At 44.4% G+C, this 23,912-nt stretch overlaps 2 protein-coding genes across 7 annotated transcripts in view; one reads left to right on the top strand and one right to left on the bottom strand.

Annotated features, from left to right (window-relative positions):
- STAU1 (staufen double-stranded RNA binding protein 1) overlaps positions 1-6,540 on the bottom strand; it is a 51,817-nt gene extending 45,277 nt beyond the window's left edge. For 2 of the 6 annotated variants that reach the window (XM_016143712.2, XM_016143714.2), the window contains exon 1: positions 179-383. The gene's annotated coding sequence lies outside the window, so the exon portion shown is untranslated. Of the gene's footprint in view, positions 1-178; positions 387-6,516 lie in introns of those variants that run through there. The other 4 variants (XM_016143716.2, XM_016143719.2, XM_016143718.2 and 1 more) reach the window with 3 other exon arrangements.
- A 193-nt stretch (positions 6,541-6,733) lies between these two features.
- DDX27 (DEAD-box helicase 27) lies at positions 6,734-23,243 on the top strand. The gene is made up of 21 exons (XM_016143723.2): positions 6,734-6,888; positions 8,503-8,649; positions 10,159-10,218; positions 10,473-10,638; positions 11,181-11,227; positions 11,360-11,446; positions 12,120-12,225; positions 12,736-12,909; positions 13,567-13,717; positions 15,260-15,359; positions 15,502-15,643; positions 16,504-16,657; positions 17,492-17,573; positions 17,674-17,851; positions 19,197-19,303; positions 19,513-19,615; positions 20,900-20,994; positions 21,090-21,213; positions 21,738-21,825; positions 22,441-22,515; positions 22,803-23,243. Exons 1-21 carry the CDS (start codon positions 6,799-6,801, stop codon positions 22,819-22,821), a joined length of 2,295 nt encoding a protein of 764 aa, XP_015999209.2. The 5' UTR covers positions 6,734-6,798; the 3' UTR covers positions 22,822-23,243.
- Positions 23,244-23,912: the final 669 nt, after the last annotated feature.

Below are 23,912 nucleotides of genomic sequence, written 5' to 3'. Positions count from 1 at the left end.
CGACACTGGGGGCGCAGGAGGACCCGCCTCCTCTGGGAAGGCCCCAGGGGCGGGGGTGAGGCCCGGGGAAGGAGGCAGGGCGCGCGGGCCCACCGAGGCCTAGGCCCCACCCGCCGCCCACCGCCCCGCGGCCGCGGCGCCCGCGCGGGCCCCGCCAGGCCCGGTCTGGCCGCCTCACCTGGCTGCTGCCCGGAGCTCGTCCCCCGGCCGGCGGTCCTGGGCGGCGGCGAAGAAGGGAAGGAGGAAGGGCGAGGGGGAAGGGACGGCGGGAGGGAAGAGGCGGAGTGGCCTCAAAGAAGGCGGGCGCCGCCGGGCCGGGGGTCAGAGGAAGACCGAGCCGAATCTGACGCGGCCGCTGCCGGCGCAAACGCTGAAGAGCCGCTCTGGCGCCCGCAGCCCCGCAGGAAGTGACGGGGGAGGGGCCTGTGCCCGCCCCCAGCCCCCGCCAGCCTCCATGCCCCGCCCCAGCCCCCACCAGCATCCTGGACTACAAGTCCCAACAGGCGCTGCAGCAGCGCCTGCGCTCGCAAGGCGCGCCGGGAACCTAGCAGGCTGGGGCCTGGTCCACTTGAGCTTAGGCCTGCCCTGGGCCTTCGGGCATGCTGGGAGTTGTAGTTCGGCTGGGAGGTGTGGGGTCCGCGCGAAGAGGAGCTAGGCCTTTTTTCTTTCTTCACCCCGTCAGTTTTTCTGGTTTTCCTCTTCGTCCTTCTCCTGCCTCGGTTTCTCTTTTTACTCTTTCCTTCAATTCCGCCGTCCCTAAATGTTTATTAAACACCTGCTACGTGCAAAGCACTACTCCAAGAGCTGAGGCTGTGGTGGAAAAGAGACAAAAATCCCTGCCCTCGTGGAACTTAGGTTCTTAGTGGACCTAAACACAAACAAATAAAATCTGTAACTGTTACAGCGAGTTAAAAGGCAACAAGATGCCCTGGCCTCCTCTCGCCTGCTTACACTGGAACTGCTTCACCACTGTTCAAAGTTTATTTTCTCTGTCTCTAAATTTCAATTTATTGCTCAAGCTTTCCAAAGAAATAGTTTAATTTGCATAAATTTATAATATGAAATGCTGTGACTGAAGGGACCTCTCCAAACAATGCTTTGGGACCCTGCCCCAGACACAAAGGACTCTTCTGGACCAAGCCTCCTTACTTTGCTTCTTGAAAATAAAAGGAAACTGAATTTCAGGAAACCAAATACAAGGGACTTTCAATGTGTTTTGGTGTCTTAGTCCAAGAAAGTACTAAGCAACATTCAGATATTGTCCAGCCCTCTGATGAAGATGATTTTTTTTTTCTAACCTGTGAGCAGTCTGGATCACACACTCATTGGTTTGCCTAAATCCAAAGCTAGGGCCCTGCTTTGAAGAGATTGTCTAATGTCTTCAAAGGAATAAAGGTAAAAAGAGGTGTCCTGCCCCATTTTACTACCACCCATGGAGACTCAAGTGATGGGCCTATGATGTCCAGTCTTTCTTCCCTTATTCCCTACATCAGGAGGCAGTGTAATTCCTCTTTTTTCTAATCCAGACTTTGGATTTTATTCTATGACTTGGATCTCAATACAGCCAGGCCTCTGTTTATCTCCTTAGTTAAATAGAAACAACAATTTCCTGTCTTACCCAGTGGTCATGAGAATTCCTAGAGTTTGATGCCCTGTCTCATACTCCACATCTGAAAAGTGCTAGTACTCTCTTTAGCATTGTGCTGTCCTAAGTGTGATGCTCTGTTCAACCCATGCAACTCTCTGTTCCTATTAGTGACTGATCACCTGTCATTCTGGGGTGATCATCCCTACAGCACTGTTCTCCCTCCCCCAACCACTGATCTTACTATCTCCATAGGTTTGCCTTTTCCAGAACGTCATATATGTAGAATGGGGCAGTATGTAGTCTTTTCAGATTGGCTTCTTTCACTTAGTAATATGCATTTAAGCTTCCTCCATGTCTTTTAGTGGGCTGATAGCTCATTTCTTTTTCTATTTTTTAATAGATACATTAAATAACAAGTATAATTTTTAGATAAAAATCAACTTCTCACAGGGCTTTTATGAGCTTTGCATGTTCCCATTCCTAATTACAAATACATATAACTCATCTTATGGGAAGGAAAACACAGAATTTAGTGTAACTAACTTAAGAGGCATCTTAAGTTAGTTACATTTTCTTCCTAAAGAAAGATAATCTCCAAATGCAACTGTGATAACTACAGGAAGGAAGGGTACAGTGAGTGTTAATGGGGTATTATGAAACCCTAGTTTCAGGGTTTAGGGACACAGCAACCTGAAGAATCGTAGTTTATCAAAGATCCAAAGGGTCTGAAGGTGGTAACCAGGCGAAAGGGTGTAGGAAGCATTCCAAGTAGAGGGAAAGAATGTACAAAATCCTGTGGCAGGACAGCACATGGTCCAGGTTCCAGTTACTATTGTTACAAAAAAAAAAAAAATCACTCCCAAATTTCATGGCTTAAAAGAACAACAATCATTTTATAATGTCATAGATATGTGGGTCAGGAACCTGGAAAGAATTTGGCTAAGTCCTTCTAACCTGGGGTCTCTATAATGTGGAGTTGGACCAGTGGCAGATAAAGCACCTGGGCGCTGACTGGGCTGCTCTCTCTTCATGAAGACTTCGGGCCTATCAACATGGTCTATGCATGGGCTACTTTGAGTTTCTCACAGCATGCCAGCCTTGGGGCCCTCTAACTGTGAATCAGAATAGTTAAATAATACTTAAGCTGCCTTGGAATGACAGCTGAAGGCTTCACGAGTAAGTATCCCAGAGAGCAAGGCAGAGTCACACTGAACTGCCTTATGTGACTTAGTCTTGGACGTCACCTAGAGCCACGTCCACTGTAGTTCATTGGCTATAAGCAAGACACAGCCTGTACAGATCCAAGGGCAGGGGAATTAGACTTTACCTCCTTATGAGGGAGCGGAAATGGCAGGTCTAGATCTCAGAGGAAATGCAAGGAAAGAGACACGGGTGTGAGTATCACCTGAGAGGTCACTGAAGCCTTGGGTGTGGATGTTAATGGACGTTAATACCTGATGAATTATCTTTGTTCTCACAGCCCCTTAGCACAACTTTGCATCCTTATATTCAATTATTTACTGAGTTGCTCTGTTTGGCTAGGACTCCGTGATCATTTTCCGTGAGGGCAGACATACAGGCTATCCTGGTCACTCTGGTATCTCCTGTCCATAACACAGTGCCTGGTACACATAAATTTCCATCAGCTGCTGAATCCCTGTTGGATTGATTGGTGCATATCAAAGTTACCTATACTGTGTGTTGCAAGGGAAAATAAGGTTGAGAACTACTTGCTAGTCTAGATGAGTAATTCTCAAGATTATTTGAGACAGACTGCTCTCCTAAGGCTATTTCAGAATCTTAGGGTGACAACATTTAGAAGATATAATGGAAGACCCCATTTACAAAGTCATAAAAAATTTCATAAGCATAAACTTTATAATAACAATGTATAATCTATGTGAAGAAAAAACTTTAATTCTACAGAAGGACACAGAAAGTCTTGAACAAATAGAAATATAAGCTATGTTCTTGCCTAGCAAGACTCTGTATCATTAAGACATTTGATGAGAGCCCAATAGAAAAATAAACAGGATTTTGTTTTGGAATTAGATGAGCCATGTCTAAAATTCTTATGGAAACATTAACAGAAAACATTACTGAACATGCCTGATCAAGTAGTAAATGTACTATAAAGCCTTACTAATTAAAACTGTTAGGTACTAGTGTCTAATTCCACAAATCAGAGGAAGACAAGAAAAATTTCAAAAAACACATGTTGGCACTTGGCATTCAATAAACAGGTATACCAAATCACCGAAGATAAAATGGATTTCATTCAATAAATGGTTTGAGACAACTATGTAGCCTCTATGGAATAAAAAAAAAAAAAACAAAGTTAAATCCATACTTCATATCTTATCCCTGGAAAAATTCCAAATAGATCAAGAATTTAAATGGAAAGAAGGAAACCATAAAAATACTGAAAAAAACCCTAGGAAAATCCTTTATGACCCTGAAGTGTAGAAGACCCACTAACTATATGTGGACTGCAACTGGTACCCATTTGTAAACTGTTTATTACCTGCTCAGGACAAATAACTATAGAAATTGAGAATAAGTTTTCAGAAAGTTTTCTAGCAAACTGACATCGCCACGTTTTTACTATATTTTACAAAAGTACCAGTCTGCAATGGATTGAAATTTTTAAGTGCTGGTCCTTCACTATAGACAGTGCACTTACAGTACTCCTCCAAGGATGGGTTGGACATGGTTCCTGTCCTCCAGGGCTCAGGTAAGGATGGAGGGAGTCAGAGCTGATATGAAATCTATTTGAATTGAGCAAACACTGACATGTGGACTTGACATACATCTAAAAACAATTTTAAAAACACATAAGGACATTCACTCGTTTATTCACTTCATGTTTACTAATGCCTACTATCTGCCAAGCAGTAGGAATACAGCAGTGAAAAAGACAGACATGACCCACACCTTCCTGGAGCTCACATCTAGTCAGACTATAAACGAGTTCACCAAATAAAGAAATATAATGTTTTCAGAGTGCTGAGTGCTATAACGGAAATAAAAGCAGAATGAGATAGAGACTGCAGGATGGGCACTGCCGGTTTATAGGGTGGTCAGAGGATTCTCCAAAGAGGTGCCATCTGAGCTGAAACCTGAGGATGGGAAAGAGCCAGACATTAATCGAGTGGAGAGAACAGCATTCCAGGCAGAGAGAACAGTCAATGCAAACGTCTTAAGGCAGGAGATTGTCTCATGTAATAGGAAGAAGCCAGTATGGCTGGAGTGTAGGAAACAAGGCGGACAGTAGCAGCAGAAGCTGTTGGAGTGGGGAGGGACTAGAAAAAACTGCCAACATGAAGGAGTCAGGATTTTACTCTAAGTGTATTGTAATGTTTCAGCAGGGGACCAAGGCAATACGATTTGGGTTTTTAAAAGATCTCTCTGTTGTGTGGAGAATGGACTGAAGAGAGGCAAGGGTAGAGTTATTGCAGATGTCCAGTTGAGAGAAGAGGGTGACCTGAACTAGGTGGTGGCGCCAGAGGTAGAGAAATCCTGGTCTAGGAAATAATACTCAATGAAGTGGCAGTAGGCGTTCTTCATTCACAAGGCTGCATCTGATGCGAGGGTATGAAACTGGCCACCACCATAACTGCCATTAAAAGAGGTCTAAGGCTATAATTAAAAAAAAAAAAAACAAAAAACAAAAAAACCAAGATAGAAAATAAGAGGTATCAGTAAGGATGTGGAGAAACTGGAACCTTCATACATTACTAGTGGGAATGTAAAATGGTGCAGCCACGGTGTAAAACAGTTTGGTGGTTTCTCAAAAAGCGAAGCAATAGAATTTTCATATTCCCCAGCAATTTCACTCTTAGGTATATACCCAAAAGAAATGAAAACAGGGACTCAAATATATCCTTGTATGCCAATGTTCGTTGCAGCATTGTTCACAATAGCCAAAAGGTGGGAGACAGCTCGTGTTCATCAACAAAAGAATGGATAATGAAGTTCTAATACATCTTACCACATGAACTTTGAAAACACTGTGCTAAGTAAAATAAGCCAGACACAAAAGGACAAACGTCGTATATTTCAACTTATATGAAATGTCTAAAATAGGCAAATTCATAGGGACAGTTAAGTAGATAAGAACTTACCAAAGACTGGGGTGAGAAAATGGGGGGTTACTGCTTAATCGGTACAGTTTCTGTTTGAGCCCATTAAAAAGTTTTGTAAACATAGAGCAGTGATGATTGCACGACATTGTGAATGTAATTAAATGCCACTGAGTTGTATATTTTAAAATGATCCCTTTAAAAAAAAAAAACGGAACCTACTCTTGTGGTACAACTACAATTCTTCTGCAAGTAAAAGTGTTGATATGGAGGAGCAATGAAGAAGGATGGGCAATCTAGGGGGGCTTCATATAGGAGGTGTTGTTTAGGAAAAGTTGCCTAGGGGAAATAATCAAAGGCTGCATTTAAGAGTACGTAGTATTTCCGTAGCAGAAATGAGAAGGAAAGTTCTTGGCAAGCCTAAGACCCACTTTCCTAAGGATCCTGGAGCCACGGCCTGGGTTATAATCTTGGCTCTGTTATTAACTGGCTCTGTGACCTTAGGACCCCTCTGTGACTCAGTGTCCTCCTTTATAAAATGATGATAGTAATGGTACCTTCTGCTTAGGCTGTTGTGAGGATTAAATTACTTAATACATGTAAAAGAACTTACATCAATTCTTGGCACATGGTAAATGTTCCATAGTGTTAAGTATTCTCATTTTTAATTTTTATATAAATTTGTCTTTTTTATAAAAATAAATGTTTACTGTGGGGGGAAAAAAATCTAAGAAAATAAAAATCACTTATTCTACCCCTCAGAGTCAACCATTGCTAACCGTTTATTGCGTTGTCTTCCACGGTTTCTTGTACATAAACATACACAGACAGAGCTTATCCACGCACCTCTTTAGACTTCTTCGCAACTCGCAAACATCCTCCAACGTTCCACTGCTTTCTGAACACCAGACAATGGAATTTGACTGAAACAAATCCCCGCCCCTCGACTTCGACTCGCGAAGCCACGCCCCACGTTGCCGCATGCGCACTCGAAGAGTTCGGGCGCGGTTGCTCCGCCGGGGCTTCCGCAAAGCGGAAGTGATGTCAGCAGTGACGACGAGAGCGTCGCGGAAAAGCAAGGTTGGCCTGCGCGCGGTGCTGATTTCCGGAAGTAATTGCTTGGGCAACATGCTTGAGGAGCTGGGTTTCATCGGAACTATAGGCGAAGATGACGAGGTGCCAGTGGAGCCCGAGTCTGACTCCGGAGATGAGGAAGAGGTACGAACGGATCCGGGTTGGGGGCGCAGCGGCTGGCAGTCGGGTTTCCTTGACTGCTTCCCATCCCCGAGATTCCTCTGCCCCCAAATCCTCAGCATCCCAGAGCCAGGCTGGCTTGTGTCCCTAGAAGAGCCTCTCACCGGGACCCCAAGATCTTTCGCAGTTTGCTTGCCTCTAGCTTTTCCGCCCAGTGCCAGTGCCATTGCGTTTCGTCTTGGTGAGCTCTGTCAAGTCACTGAGATGGTGCTTAATCCAGGTCCTGTGTCATAGAGTTCCAGAGGTGAAGCCGCTCCTGGTTCCTGCTTAAGGAACCTTGGTCATCCATTTGTTCGTTATGCCAGTATTCAATACTTACATGTGCTACACCTAGTAGTAAGCATTCGAGACATAGCAGTGAACAGTCTGGGCAAGGACACCACTCTCCTGAAGCTTATGTTAGGATGGAGGGTGGGGGGACAGACATTAATCAGCATAGCAATTAAAAAGGGATTAGTGTCATGAAAAAGGTGCTCACCCTTCAAAGATCCAGCCAGGAGTTTTCCCCTCCGTGACCTCACCTGATGACTGACACCTCCATTAGGATGTCCCATAACTTGCACCATCTCAAGCCAGAATGCTCAGAGTTATCCTTGACAGCTTCTTCCTCCTCACTCCCCTCCAGTGCTCTGAAAGCGAGGTCAGAAATCTCTCAAGCTTCTGCCCCCCTTTCCATCCACACTGCTTCCATCTTAGTCCAGGTCACTGCCATCCTGTGCCTTGACACCTGCAGTACTAACATACCTGGTCTCTAACTCTTTCTCTTGGCCCTCTTTAGTGTATTCTCCACTTAGCAGCCAGAATGATCTTTTAAAGTCTTGAATGGAAAACACAAATAAAGGACCGACGCAAACATGGCAAATGATAATGCAAAACTTCAAGTATGCAGTGCTATGCAAGTATCAATAGTTAAACTAGGTACCCGAGAAATGATAAATAATCATTACTAATGATGAAGTTTAGGTCAAAATCCTACTTGAATTGTTTAACTCAAGTAGAGGGGGAAAAAGTCAGCATAGCATTTCTTAGTTCTCAAGGTTTTTTCTTCTCAACCTATTCTCCTGAAGCCATAGTTCAGCCAATCAGTTCTCCTTCCTTTCCAATTTTCAAATGTATAGGTTTTAAAAGTTATCCTTTTATTATTGGTTTCTAATTTAATTGAATTGTGGTCAGAGAACAGAGTGTATATATTATTGATTTTTCTTGAAATTTATTGAAGATTTGCTTAAAGACTCACTATGTGATCAGTTTTTGCAACTATTTCAGGTATACTCAGAAAGAATGTTCATTTTTTTTAATGGTAGGTGCAGTGTTCTTTATATATTCATTGGAATGAAGCCTATTAATTGTGCTGTTCAAATCTCCTACAGACTTACTCTTTTTTGTCTGCTTAATCAGTTACTGAGAGCGGTATGTTAAAATCTCCCATAACAAATGTAGGTTGGTCAGTTTCTTATTGTCTTCTGTCAATTTTTGCTGTGTAGATTTTTCTCTTATTCGGCACCCTCATTTTCTTCTTCCTTTTATGGCGTTCTTCCATCTTACTTCCATAATCACCCTTCTTCTCCCTCTTCTCAGGGGCCCATCGTGCTGGGCAGAAAGCAGAAAGCCTTGCAGAAGACCCGTAATGCCGATTTCAACCCTGACTTTCTTTTCACTGAGAAGGAGGGGATGTACGATGGCAGCTGGGCCATGGCTGATGTCATGAGCCAGCTCAAGAAGAAGGTAAGACCGACACTGATAGGCAGTTCCAGGCCTTGGGCTTTTAAGGTTGAACAATGGGTTACGGGTTCTAATCCTGACCTCACTGTCTTTTGCCATCTGCTTACATTCGGCAGATACTGGAACTCCTTCGGAATTATGTGATATAGTTTTGATGGGATAAGGGGGAGTGGTCACAAAAAATCCACAGTCTTGATTGAAACCAAACAAGTATAAAATGTTGCAAAATGGTTTTGTGGTGGACTTTAGTTACAAACACATTCATTGATCTGCAGATGATATTTAAAAGTATCAGAAATATTTTATTCCTTCATGAAAAAGTCTATGATAGTTTTTCCTGGATGAGGGGGTTGTGAACTCACACTAACTTCAGTGTATAGAATAAGAGACACCTTTTCTTGATTTTATAAATATTACAATGTGAAAAAAAAGTCTTAGAGGAAACCTGATAATATTGGTTCGATGGTTTAGGAATATCAAAGATCACACGTAAATTGCTTGACTTAAGAAAAATGGACATAGCTATGTTAAAAAGGGTCTCTTTTTTAGGTGTTCACTCCTTGTTTCGAATATTAGAAACTTTTATAACAGAGAACAATCTAGCAAACACCCTTCGTAGTGGTATTTTTGATAGCTAGACTCTTCACAGATATTGTCATTCTGTCATTTGCCAGGTAATTTCATATGACCTCATGTTTAGGGTCACTGGTACCTACACAGCAAGCACAGCCAGAGCTGCCACAGATGTCATTGTCATCTGCTTATTTGCCAAGATCCCATGTTTTTCTTTAAATATGGTTAACAGGCCAGAAAATGCATGAAAATTATTTTCTGTTTCATGTACTTCAAAAAGAAATATTGCCTCCTCAGAGCAGTTTAATTCAGACCCTGCTGGAACTTGTTCTGATTGAAATAAAACAGTGTTGTCTTTTCAAGGTCATCTGAAAAAGAGGATTTTTTTTCCTATTCTATTCACATGGACCCAATGTAACAAAAAACTTGATCTTATAAAGCTTATAGTCTAGCTTGATAGAAAATAACTAGACAAGTAATAACAGTTACCAGTAATCATGGTAAGTGCCATAGCATTTTAGGGTGTTTTGAGGATGCATAAAGGGGACCTGCCATTACTTACCCTTTCTAAAGTTTTAGCGCTATCCAGCATTACCTGAATTTGATCAGATTTCAGCATTTTAATTAATAAGCTAAGTTATGTCTGCTAAGGGAAAGAGTTTTTCTAAGTAATATTCACATATAATGTGACATTGTTTGGTAATTGTATCATTCTAAATAGTAAACACCTTCCAAAATGTAGATGTTTTTATTGGTTCCAGGTAATTTATAGCTTTTACACAAATAGACCACTTATTTTAATATCTTTTGGTTGTGAATAATCTACAGATTGATTAATCTGGACAGACAACCTTTTTCTATATTAACGTCTGAGACCCAGCCCTTAGAGAAACTTTGCCCGTAGGTATATTCTTTTCATCTTTTTATTTTTATCTGCAGAGGGCAGCGACTACATTAGATGAGAAGATTGAGAAAGTTCGAAAGAAGAGGAAAACAGAGGTGAGAAACCAGAGCAGTTCCTTCTCTTTGCAGTTAAGCCCGCAGCTTTACGCTCAACACGACTCCACCGTTTCTCTTCAAGCCTGAGCTAAAGTGCAGCCGGTGCAGGCAGGCTTCTCCGTGTGTCTGTTAATATTCACTCAGAATCCACACAGCGTTCTGCCCAGGCTAGAGAACATAATACTGTTCTTCATAGGTTCTGGGGTTTCTCAAAGTTGGTAGGTGCCTTGCTTTATTATAATTTTTCTTTCCAGGATAAAGAAGCCAAGTCTGGGAAGTCAGAGAAGGAGAAAGAAGCAAAGGAGGGTTCTGAACCGGAGGAGCAGGAAGACCTTGAAGGGAAAGATGAGGAAGGCTCAGAAGATGAAGAATCAGAGACTGAGTACTCATCAGCTGATGAGAACATCCTTACCAAAGCAGGTAGGTGATGCAGTGGCGCCATCAGAAACGGCAACAGGAAATTGGCACATGTTGTTCCTGACTCTGTAGGATTTCCTGTGCGTTTTTAAACAGAGCATAAATCTAATATCTGCATGTCGAACTTTCTCTTAGCTTTTTTTTTCTTGGGATTTTGTCAGGGTGTACTTTGTAGGCAGACTGTACTCTTTTCCTCGTTTCCAGCCTCTCAACAGCTGCCAGCCTTTCTGGAACTCAAAATCTATTTGAGGCGATAGGTCTAACCACGTAGTGGGTGCTCCATAGGTATTTCTTACAGAAATGAGTGCTAAAGCATCATTTGATAGCATAGTGGTCTGGAGCCTGGCCTCTGGAACTCAGTGGGTTTGCTTCCTGTCTGACTTCAGGTGAATTACTTACCTGCTCTGCCACGCAGTGACATCATCTCTGAAATGAGGCTAATGACAGTCACTCCCTCAGGTTGTTGTGTGGATTTAGTGAGGACAGTGTCTAGCAGGTTGTAAATGTTCAATAAGTTCGAGCCCTGATTATGTTTCTCTCCGTAGATACACTCAAAGTAAAGGAGCGGAAGAAGAAGAAGAAGAAAGGACAGGTGAGCATGGGCTTAGAAAACAGTGTGCAGCTTGTTTTTGCAACCTGAAAGGATTTCAAGGTCATATTGTTTTCTTGGGCCTTTGTTTTTGTTTTTGTTTTCACTGAATTCTGTCTTGATTTTCTGGTGTAGGAAGCAGGAGGGTTTTTTGAAGATGCATCCCAGTATGATGAAAACCTTTCCTTCCAGGATATGAACCTTTCTCGTCCTCTTCTGAAGGTAGTGGCTTCTTTTGGCAACTATGCGATTATTGCAGTCACCCCAAAACTGGGCTCTTTGTCCTCCTAAACTCCGTTGTCCACACAGCTGCGAGAGAACCCTCTTAAACAAAAAGTTCTATCTTGCCTAGTAAAGCCCCGCCTCTTCTGGTCCCTTCTGCTGATCTGTTCACACTCATTCTGCTCTGGCCACACTGTCCTCCTCACCGGCCCTCAAACAGGTCAGGCACCCTCTTCCTCAGGGCCTTTGCACTCGCCGTTCCCCTCATCTGGAAGATTCTTCCAGAAATCTGCTCCTCCCCTCTTCCAGACTTTCACTCAGTGTCCCCTGCTCAATGATACGACAAGCCCACTGTAAATTGCACTCCCTCCCTCCCTCCGCCTTCCCCAGCCGCTTCGACTGCTGGAGTTTTCCCCTTAGCATCCGTCTCCATGGGGCATGTGTTTGTTTCTGGTCTGTGGTTTTTCTCCCAGATTGTAAGATTCCTGAGGGCGGGGCTTTTATCTCTTTCCTTCACTGCCGTATCCTCTGCCTAGAACACGGCCTCACACACAATAAAAGTGGATCAGATGACTGGGAGGGATTTCCGTAGTTACCTCTAGTTTGGAAACGTGGTTTGTTTCACGCTGACACACTCTGTCTCTCTCTGCCTAACCCTCTCCTTTGTGTTCAGGCCATTACAGCCATGAACTTCAAGCAGCCCACCCCCATTCAGAAGGCGTGCATACCTGTGGGGCTGTTGGGGAAGGACATCTGTGCCTGTGCAGCCACTGGGACAGGTAAAAAGGATAGAGACTTGGGGAGAAGGGACGCAAAAGGAGGATGTTCAACTTAGAACAGCCTCTGGGTTGACTACAAAAAGGCTACTGTGGTAAATACACAAGTATAATTTTAAATGTAATAAGACTATATATTCTGTTAAGTAACTCTTTTTTAAAAACTTACTATGTATTTTTTATTTCTCGAAACGGTCTTTACTCTTTTAAAATGGTTGCATAGTATTTTATTACATGACTATTTCTACTGTATAATTTACTGCACTAATAGAGAACATTGCATTGAACATTCCTTTTATAAAATTTTTACTCCTATCAAGGGGGCCTATCATGGCAGAGACAGGAAGTCATGGTCACAGATATCCTGATAGTTTTAAGTGAAAATGACCTTCACCAGACCCCCTGCAACCTGTGACCCATGACTGTTGTACATATTTCTGTGCTCAGGTGAAAACCCAGACCTTGAAGTGACTGAAGTTCTCCTCCTTGCTTTCTCCCTGTCCTTGCCTCCAGGTAAAACTGCTGCTTTTGCACTGCCCGTCTTGGAGCGTCTAATCTACAAACCGCGCCAGGCTCCTGTAACTCGCGTGCTGGTGCTGGTTCCCACCCGAGAACTGGGCATCCAGGTACACTCCGTCACCAAGCAGCTGGCCCAGTTCTGCAACATCACTACCTGCCTGGCCGTGGGTGAGTGTCTGGCTGAGGGCTGCCAGCCACTGAGAGACTATGACGTGGTGGAAGATGGGTATGCCCCACCATCTGAGGGTGGTGGGTACCACGAAAGCCTGTTCAATTGAATCCACTTAAAAACTGGATGATGTGTTTTCATAGCAGATAGCGGTGGGAGTGATTGAGACTTAACTCGTCTCGTAGAATGAAACTTCAAAATTATAGGAAAAAGTTTTCTGGGTCCTAAATAAATTTAGGATGTAATTCCTGCTTTGCATGAATAATGAATCGAATATTATTTGGGGCAGAATTTTTCTGACGATGTTGTGCAGTGGGGTTATCTAGCTTTTACTTTACTCTCCCTGTGCAATGGGAAGTCCAAAGTGATGTAGAAAGACATCAGTTTTGCAGCTGCTTCTCTCAGTTCTTAGATGCTTGAATTGTCCTATTCTGAAGTGCATTCGTGTCATCATCTTTTTGATTTTTGCACTTAGCACAGTTGTAATTAAACAATCCGTCTTTCCAAACATAGTGTAAAATCCACCAGCAGAGCCTTAGTCAGTTTTATTCGCTGCTGTTCCCTCTGCATCTGGCGTGAGACCTGGCAGGTGGCAGGGCTCAGTCAGTCCTGGTAACTGACTGAACTGGCCGCCTGGTGGGCTCTGTTCTCTGCAGGCGGCCTGGACGTGAAGTCTCAGGAAGCAGCTCTTCGGGCAGCGCCTGACGTCCTCATCGCCACCCCGGGCCGACTCATCGATCACCTCCACAACTGCCCTTCCTTTCACCTGAGTAGCATCGAGGTGCTCATCCTGGATGAGGCTGACAGGTACACCTGATATGGTGGGGCCCAGACCCAGGCAGGAGCCTGCCACCCTGTATTATTATTACCAGTTCAACTGCTCACGTGTGGGCCTTTGCCCATCCTCAGCCCAGATTGTCCTGCTCTTTTTCTGCTCAGTGAATGGCAACACCTTCCTTTCAGTCGTTCAGGCCAAAGTTCTTAGCATCATTCTTATCTCCTCGTTTTCACAGCCTACGAGACATCCATCGGTGAATCCCGTCAGCATTTGTCCAGTATGGGCTTCTGCATTTGCCATTCCCACAGCTTGAATTGACTTCCTTTACCTCCTCGGGTTTCTGCTCCAGTTGTCCCTTTCCTGAGAGGCCTTTGCCTCCTACATCGTTACCCGAATGCTGGTGTGTCCCTCCTCTTGCCTGGAATGTCACATTTGTGATGGCCCGCCTTCCTGTCACTTGCTGCCCCATCCCAGTGCTCAGGGCCAGGTCTAGAATCTAGCAGGTGCTCATTGAGTGTTGAATAACCAATTCACTGACTCACCAAGAGCAAACGAACCATTCTTGAGGCTGAAGGAAATAAAGGAGATCATTCTAAGCCAAGGGGACATGATCTGGTTTAGGTTTTAAAGGGGAAGGGAATTGTATTCTTCAAACATGTCAGTGTGTCAGAAGACCAGGAAAGGCTATAGAAGTTTCAGATTTAAGAAGACACAACAATTAAATGTGATAACTGATTCTCAACTGGAGCCTGAAATAGGTAGAGAAATTGATGAAGGACTGGGTCAGTTGAAAAAACCTGGAATCAAAGTTATCTCACCAATTATTATTACCTACAAAGAGGAAGAGAGGTTCCTTACCAGTGGAGAGAGCTGGCAGGTACCACTTTAACCACGTGATCAAATGCACATCAGCGGCGCTGAAATAAAATGACGATCTGTGTCTCCTGATGGAGTGAAAGAGAAGTGTGCCCCTGCACTTTCTCCCAGCAATGACTTACTAAATCTGGTCACTGGGAAATAATTAGATAAATCTAGAGTGTGAACGGGGTCAGGGGACTTTCCTAGATTCAAGGAGACTAAAGAGACATGACCACCAAATGCAACACAGGAACTTTGCTTCCTGTACTAAAAAAATAAAAACCTATAAAATGATATTTGGGGGACAATTAGGAAAATTCAAATATGAACTGTAGTTTAGGTATTCAAACACTTAAAATGCTTCGAGTGATAATGACATTGTGGTTATGTAGGAGAAGGTCATTGTTCTTAGGGAACGTGCTGAAATATTTCGAGGGGGAGGGGTAGGGTGTTGTGATGTCTGCAACTCATTTGCACATAGTTCAGCCAAAAAAAAAGGGATGAAGCGAATGTGGCCAAATGATAACTCTTAGTGAATCCTGTTGAAAGGGTAAAATGACAATGTTAATGCTAATAAAATAAGTTAATAAATGAGCCTGAAACCTAACCTGCGACAACATCAAACCCTTGCCTGTCTGATGTTTTCTGCCCTTCACTGTGACAGAAGTGAGCGTAGGCTTTTCCCTTGATTCCTTCCCTTCCCTGCTCGCCAGGATGCTGGATGAGTACTTTGAGGAGCAGATGAAGGAGATCATCCGAATGTGTTCCCACCACCGCCAGACTATGCTCTTCTCAGCCACGATGACAGATGAGGTGGGCCGTGGGGTTTCTCCTCGGCGGGGTGAATGGAGAGGCAGTGCAGAGAACCCCGGGCTGGGCCAGAAGGTGTGGCCTGGGGCCAGCACAGCTTGCCTCTTGGCAGGCTGATGAGCATGCCTGTCTTTGTGCCTGGCAGGTCAAAGATCTGGCTTCTGTATCTTTGAAGAACCCTGTCCGGATATTTGTGAACAGCAACACGGATGTGGCCCCATTCCTGCGGCAGGAGTTCATTCGGATCCGGCCGAATCGAGAAGGGGACCGGGAGGCCATCGTGGCAGGTGGAAGGAAGCCCAGGGCAGGGCTGGGCAGGGTGGGGTCCTCGAGTCCCTTGGCTTCCTGGGGGCCACACCGAAGCTCTCGGGTTTCACCCTGGCGCCTCTTCCATCTCGTCTCCCCGTTCATCCACTCCACCACTTTCACTGAGTCCCTTCTCCCTTTTTTTCATCGCCTTACCCCTCTCCCACCATCCAGTCCTCTTTATATTCTGCTGAACTCACCACGTCCCCGCACCTGCCCCTCTGGCCCTTCGTTCAGGCCACCACCTTTGCCTGGATTATTGCAGCAGCCGCTTGGCCACGCTCCTTCCGCCCTTGTGCCTTGGTAATGCTTTCTCCATGCTGCAGATCATTTAAAACAGTTGTTTACACACGACCATTTGCCCCTGTTATTTCCTCATTTAAAGCCCTCTGGTTTCTTCTTTTGCTTTTAGACTAAAATCCAGGTGCCCTAGCGAGTCCTGTGAGACCCTCTGGGACTGGCCCCTGCCTGCATTGTTGCCTTTGGCCAATGGCACTCTAGCCAAACTTGGCCTTCACTTTCTAAAACCTACCAAGCTTGTCCTGCATTTCTGTTTGCTCTTTCCCGTGCCTGGAATCTCCCCCCAAATCTGGTTGAGCCTGCCTTGTCATTCAGCCTGTGAGAGAGGCCAGCCTTGAAGCTACCTTCCCATCCTCCCTGCAGTCTCGCAGCATTTATCACCGTTGGGAGTCGGTCAGCCTCTCTGTCTGTGCCCTGGAATATGAGCTTCACGGGCAGAGACCTCACCTTTCTTCTCAGTGCCAGGCGCAGCAGTGCTTCTCAGGCGAGGAGGGAGTATGTTTTGGAAGTGGCTGTCGGCTCACTCTTTTCTCCCTGCCAGCTCTGTTGACAAGAACCTTCACTGACCACGTGATGCTGTTCACCCAGACCAAGAAGCAGGCCCACCGCATGCACATCCTCCTGGGGCTCATGGGGCTGCAGGTGGGTGAGCTCCATGGCAACCTGTCACAGACACAGCGGCTGGAGGCCCTCCGGTAAAGTTTGGGGTCGGGGCCGGGCTCCCACCCCACCTTCTCAGGCAGGTCACACAGGCCTCTCTCCATTTGAGAGGGAAAGTACCGCCCAGGGGTTGCGTTAGAGCAACAGCAGTGGACACAGGTAGCCCAGTTCCCCACAGAGCGTTTAGTCTAAGCCTCGGAAGGTCCTGTCTCAGGTGCAGTCAGAAGCCGGACTTCGTAGTCTCGCAGAAGAGGGTACTTGTGCCCAGGACTTGCGTGTGGGAGCCGTGGAGTGGCTTGGAAATTCTGACTTGGGAACAGTCAGCACACATTCTGTTCCCTACAGCTTTTCCGGAGCATTGGACAAACCTGGTCTGAAAGAACGACACTTAGAATCACAGTTAGCCACTGTTTCTTGACCATTTACTTTGCCAGGTCCTGTGCACTGTGCTTTTCCGTGTGATTCCTTGTTTAATTCTCACAGAATGGAATTAGCCTGGGAGGCAAAGAGGAACCCTTTGGAACTCTCCGCCTGTCTCTGTCGCAGGCAGCTGAGAGTCGTTTTTTAAAGAAAGGCTGTTTTGAATGTTAAGACATTTGCCAGTGCTACTTTGATAGCCTAGCTCTGTGGTTCCCAGACTTTCGTATAGGAATTACTGCCTGAGGTGATGTACACAAAATGACGTTTGCTCCCCTTTATGGATTGTTCAGGGAGGAGTGTAAATGCCGATGGGTGACATTTAGGATATGTCACTGCTGTGACAGCTGCGCCTTGACTCCAAACGGATTTGTGTTCTTTCTGCCGCCTCAGACTCCGGCAGAACATCGGGCTGGGAATCTGAATGAACATCTCTTTGTGACTCTTTCCAGGCGCTTTAAGGATGAACAGATTGACATCCTGGTGGCCACAGATGTTGCAGCCCGTGGACTTGACATTGAGGGGGTCAAAACAGTGAGCAGGCTCCATCTTCCTTGCACTTTTGGTGGGAGTCTTTTTGCCTGCTTTTCCCCCAGCTCCCAGGTTTGACTGATGCTCAGCTTTGGCCTTCTAGGTAATCAACTTCACAATGCCCAACACCATCAAGCATTACGTCCACCGGGTGGGGCGAACAGCACGTGCCGGCAGGGCTGGGCGCTCGGTCTCTCTAGTGGGAGAAGAGGAGCGGAAGATGCTGAAGGAGATCGTGAAAGCTGCCAAGGCCCCTGTGAAGGCCCGGATACTTCCTCAAGGTGAGCAGGCACCGCTGCAGCAGCTAGGGCCGTTTGGGGAGGTGGGGCGGGGTCCAGGATCATTCCCCATGGGATGAGGCAGGGGCAAAGGTAGTGGATGAGAGCAGGCGCCTTGCAGTCAGGAGCCAGATTTGAAACCTCACTCTGCTACTTCCTTGTTAAGTGACCCTGGGCAGGTCTCACTTCGCCTCTCTGTGTTTCAGTCTCTGTGTGTAAAACGGAGTAATGATAAACTTGTGCCCCAAGTGCCTCATTCATAGGTATTTTCCAATCTTTGGGAGGAGAAGGGCTCTTCTTGGGGTAAAATCCCCACTAATTCCCTTTCCCCCTCACCCAGCCCCCCGATCCTTGAGGGGCACAGTGTGGGGAGGAGGTCAGCACTCATTCTTTTTGGGTATCTTCCATTCCTTTTATTCTTATCTGTAGGAGTCATTATAAAGCACACCCTTTTAAAAAATTATTTTCTAAGTTACAAAAATAACACATATTCAGTGTTGGAAATTAGTAAATAAAATAAGAGCAAAAATGTAATTGTATGTCGCGGAACTATCCACTGTCAATATCTAGGTGCATATTTTTTCTGACTTTCTCCATTCCTATATGTCTTTTTCTTTCATTTGTTTCATTGTCATTTAATTCATTCAATCAGCAAGCAATTATCGAGTATTACTGTGTGCCTGGTGCTATTTATTCTATTATAGAATAAATGCAGATTCTAATAAATTCTCTCTATATAGTACATATAGAATAGAATAGAATAGAATAGAATAGAATAGAATAGAATAGAGAATAGAATAAATATTGGGGACACAGCAGGACACAAAATATCTGATTCTCTGGCAGGAGAAAGACATAATGAATAAGCTAACAGGAGATGTGACCGAGAACTACAGGAGGAGAGGTGCCTACTTTAGGAAAACTGTTCAGGAAAGGCCTCTGAACAGATGAGATGAGTCCTGGATACCAAGAATGAGGCAGCCATGAGCGGTCTGGGGATGGAGTGTGCTAAGCAGAGAAAACCAGGACAAAACCTGTGAGGCAGGAACAGACTTGGTGTGCGAGTAAAAGGGAAGGAAGGCCAGAGGACCCAGGGCATGGTGAGCAGGAGGAGATAGAAGGTCAGAGAGGTGGGCAGGGGCCATGCTTAGGAATTTGGAATCTATTCTGAGAGCAACAGGAAACCTTTCGTGTGTGTGTGGGGTGGGGGTAGGGGGGCGGCTGTTAAGCAGAGAAGTAACACATTAAAAAATTTTTTCTATGTCACAAGATATATCTACATTATTCTCATCAGCAATAGAGTGTTCACCCTTATTTTAAAATCTTTTTTTTGTTCTCTTCCCTCGAGATGTCATCCTCAAATTCCGGGACAAGATTGAGAAAATGGAGAAAGATGTGTATGCAGTTCTGCAACTAGAGGCCGAGGAAAAAGAGATGCAACAGTCCGAAGCCCAGGTGAGGCCATGAGGAGGCCTCTGCGTGCAGCGCCGCTCAGTGGGCACGCTGCGTCAGCACCTGCTGGGTCAACCCTTCTGAAATGCTGTATCTGCCACACATAGCATCAGAGCCCCCAAGAATTTGCCGTCAGTGGCTTCTCGCAGCTGCCATGTTATATACTGTCAGATGTAGGTTTCATGGCAGGCACCCTATTGCCGTCTCCACAGATCAACACAGCGAAGCGGCTCCTGGAGAAGGGGAAGGAGGCATCAAACCACGAGCCTGAGAGGAGCTGGTTCCAGACCAAAGAAGAGAGGAAGAAGGAAAAAAGTATGTTGGGGAGGTTCCTCAAAAAGCTAAACATAGAACTCATAGGACCCAGCAATTCCACTCTAAGGTCAATACCCAAAAGAATTGAAAACAGGCACTCAAATAGTGTTCAATTGAAGCATTATTCAAAAAAGGGTGAAAGCTGCCCATGTCCATCAGTAGATGAATGGGGACACAAAACGTGTACCTACAATGAAATATTCTTCAGCCATAATGAAGTTCTGGTGCATGCCGCAAGGGTGAACCGTGAAAACATGCTGAGTGAAGTAATCCAGACACTAAAGGACAAATATTTAAGATTCTGCTTCTATGAGGTCCCTAAATAGGTAAATTCATAGGAACGGAAAATAGAATAGTGATTACCAGAGGTTAGGGCAGGAAACAGAGCTTCTGTTTGGGGTGATGAAAAAGTTTTAGAAACAGATAATGGTAATGGTTGTCCAATATTGTGAATATAATTAATGCTGCTGATTGTACTTAAGAATGGGTAAAATGGCAAATTTTATGTTATGTATTTTGCCACAATTAAATAAAAAGCAAGTCAAGATATTTTTATATATTCCTTTCCTCCCTTTAAAAAAAAAATACAAATGAATTTACATTGTCCTGTACCTTGCTTTTTAAAAAATCAATTGTATGACTTGGAGATCTTTTTATATAGGTGTATATATTGCTGCCTTATTTTTTCTTTCCTTTTTGAATATGGCCATGTGGTCTTCCATGCTATGGGTAGATTATAATTTATCTTCTGTTGAGGGACAATGAGGTTGTTTCTAATCTTTTGCTATCATAAACAAGTTATATAATAAATAACTTTGTACAGATGCCCTTCACAATTAAGCAAATATATTTGATTAACAGGATAAATACCTAAAGGTAGAATTGTAGGTCAGGGGTACATGTATTTATTATTTTGTTAGATTACAAAATTACCCTCCAAAGAGGTTCTACCAGAAATTTAAGAAATACTGCTTATATATGATGGCACGAAACAATTAGGGTGTATGTTAAATTTCTGTATTAAAAATAGAATTATAATTGTAGTGTGGGAAGGTGTGCAGGGGCATAAGTTAACTAAATCCTCATCTTTCACAATAGGAAATAGATAATGAATGTCTGAAATGGATTAATCAAGAGGTGGAGATAACCACCAGGTTAGGAAGTGACTGCTGCTTCTCATTCTAAGCTCCTAGTTACTAGTTTAAAATATGTGCACTTCTTATTGTAAGCTTAATAAAAGTTATTAAGTGATACCTAAGATCTTACACTCTCTTGTCATCCCAGTTGCTAAGGCTCTGCAGGAGTTTGACCTGGCCTTAAGAGGAAAGAAAAAAAGGAAGAAGTTTATGAAGGATGCCAAGAAAAAGGGGGAGATGACAGTGAGTGGCCTCCCCTTTGGCATTGGGTCCCTGCCCGGTGGAATGGGTTAGGGCTGCCTAGGCTTTACAATACTTACATGTCATTCTCTCCCTAGGCAGAGGAGAGGTCCCAGTTCGAAATCCTCAAGGCACAGATGTTTGCTGAGCGGCTGGCGAAGAGGAATCGCAGAGCCAAGCGGGCCAGAGCAATGCCTGAGGACGAGCCCGCGAGAGGCCCTGGTAGGCATACAGTGAGCCCATAGAAGTGGGTAGGAAGGTTCTCCCGAAAACCCGTGCTTGTGGTCAGGGAGAAAATTGGAGGGGTGACGATAATAGTGCACATTTTTTGAGTAATAAGTATGTACTAGTATGTACAGCTATACCTTTATTGGATCAACGTGGTGAAGGGACCCTGCATTTAGTGGGAATAGCTAGAATTTGAACCCAGGCCTTTGTGACTCTGGAGCCTAAGTCCTTGACACCACTACTTGGAGAAACAAGAATGAAGTGAGGACGGTCTTCGATTCATTTCACATACAAGTGGTCCATTTCAGTTTGGACTCTGCAGTCATTCTTTGGAGTGGTTACTTCACACCTGGTACTTCTGATTATTCCTTTTCTGCAAGGATCTGATGTCTCACCTCCATGTCAATAAATCACCAGGCCAGAGCATCCACTGAACTTATAACCATTTCCCTGAGCCTAAGGGAATTTAGGAGCTTGGGCCAAAGAGGACATATCTAACCTATTCTTTCTGTGCACAGCCAAGAAGCAAAAACAGGTGAAGAAATCAGTATTTGATGAAGAACTCACCAACACGAGCAAGAAGGCCTTGAAACAGTATCGAGCTGGGTAGGGGTTTTAAGTCATCATGGAGCTCTTGGAAATTTGATGAAAGCTGTGATTCTCTTCCTTCCCCACTCCCAATTCTCATATACCTATAGCTTTATAATATATAATTCCAAGAATTCCTATGCCCACCCCCCACCCCCCCTCTCCCCACCACCAGCCTGTGAATTCCCGAGTGAGGACAGGAGGAGAGAGGTGGCGAGGCCCTCCTGCCTTGGCAGTGAGATGGCACATTTTGGGTTCAGAAATAGAGCTTTCCCTCAGGAGTGTGATGTAACCCCAAAGGATCCTGGTTTGCTTTTAGGAATGTGTTGTCCACCCCTGCTCTCTCCAGTTCCCTGGGCGTGTGTTGGGGTGTGGATAGACTACACTTCCCAAGTGGTTTTGTTATAGACATGAGGGGAGGGCCTCTTCAGTCTTGTTTTAAAGCTGGGCCCTGGCTTCCACAAACCCATATCATCAGGTGGAAACACACAGGCTTAGAACCTTGGGACCTGAACATGATGCATCCATTGATGCTGCTGCTGCGTGTGGGAGCTGGGGCAGGTGGGGCTGAGGCTTTGCCCATTTTTCCAACAGTTTGCTGTTTCAGCATCATCTCATTTCTCTCACCCACAGCCCCTCCTTTGAAGAAAGGAAACAGTTGGGCTTGCCCCACCAGAGACGAGGAGGAAACTTTAAATCTAAATCCAGGTAATGTTTATGGTTTTGGAGGGCCAGAGGTTGACTTTGGAATTGGAGAAGAAACCTTTCATGGGAAAAGAGCTTCTCCTTCCTCTTTCTGGTCTTGCAGATTGGTCTTTTAGTCTGCTGCTTTTAAAAACTTTTAAAATTTATTAGAGTTAACACTGTTTAACAACCTAGATAAATTTCAGGTGTGTGGCTCTATAACATATTTCTGTATATTGCTTTGTGTGCTCACCACCCAAAGTCTGTTCTTCCATCACCATATATTTGACCCCCTCTGATTTTCTTAATAGGTACAAGAGAAGGAAGTAGCCATGGTGGCCTAAAGAAGTTCATGGGGAGGCTCTTAGATCCTGTCCTTGTGAGAAGTCATCCTGGCTTGATTTTTTTCTCTATTTAAAAAAAAAAAAAAAAAGTTTAACTTTGTCATTTGTACATTAAAAAAAAAAAAGGAAAAAAGTCAAGGCCCCCTCCTGCTGATTAGCTTTCACATAAAGAATATACCAAATGGAAGAAGTATTTTTGGGGGTAGGGGAAGAAACCAATTGATTGTGAATTTTATTCCTGTCTCTTCCCTCTGTAGCAGTCTGCTCCGTCTGTTAGGCTTGGCACTGACACATTATTTGGAATGTACCTTTGTGCTTGTAGAGAAGCTGGATGTGGAGGGAATTCTTACTAGAAGTTCTCTTCTGTTAATGTCCTAGAACTAAAAGTTGTCATTTATTGAGCACCAATGGTGTACCAGACATTCTGTATACTTAACACTGCCTCATTCAGTTCACTACACCCTTGTGAGACAGGTACCATTGTCCCCACTTTGCAGATAAACAGAGGCTTGGAGAGATGGAGTAACTTTCCAGTATACAGTTGAAATTCAGGTTTTTGAAACCAGGGTCTACCTGAAAGCCATCCCTAACTCTTAACTATGGTGTAGAAGTGCTACTGGAGAGATGGAAGCTCAAAAGGGACAGGAGTCCCCAGATAAATTAGTTCCTTGGTGCAAAAAAAACAAACAAACAAAAAAACCCCACCCGGCTTTCACCCTGTACAATGGTGGTTCTTATCCTTTTCTGAATCACAAGTCTCTTTGAGAATTACATGAAAGCTAGGGGACACCCCTTGAGAAAACTGTTTGTAGTTTAAGTCATAATTTCACAGAGCACATAGACCTCTCTCCCCAAACTAAAAAATTATGTAATCTTACTAGTAACACATACTCCATACTGAAGAGTGTGCGCAAAGCTTTTCATTTTGGCTACCCCTAACAGTTACCAACAGAAAGTTCTAATTCAATAGGTAGTGGCACACCTGCATGATGGAATGTGGTTCAGACTTCCTGTTTGTACAGTCCTACAGAAAGATCCCCAAGCTAGGTCACTAGGCTAAAAAAGCCAAATGCAGAA

The sequence above is a fragment of the Rousettus aegyptiacus genome, unplaced genomic scaffold (genome assembly GCF_014176215.1).
Source record: "Rousettus aegyptiacus isolate mRouAeg1 unplaced genomic scaffold, mRouAeg1.p scaffold_m13_p_12, whole genome shotgun sequence".
NCBI lineage: Eukaryota > Metazoa > Chordata > Mammalia > Chiroptera > Pteropodidae > Rousettus > Rousettus aegyptiacus.
This window is presented reverse-complemented; position numbering and strand designations above follow the sequence as displayed.

Excerpts from the sequence above, each read along its gene's own strand:
- DDX27 (XM_016143723.2), top strand. The coding sequence starts at position 6,799 with ATGCTTGAGGAGCTGGGTTTCATCGGAACTATAGGCGAAGATGACGAG. Across the intron at positions 10,639-11,180 it reads GAACATCCTTACCAAAGCAG|ATACACTCAAAGTAAAGGAG; the intron begins GTAGGTGATGCA and ends TTCTCTCCGTAG. Across the intron at positions 21,214-21,737 it reads CGAGCCCGCGAGAGGCCCTG|CCAAGAAGCAAAAACAGGTG; the intron begins GTAGGCATACAG and ends TTCTGTGCACAG.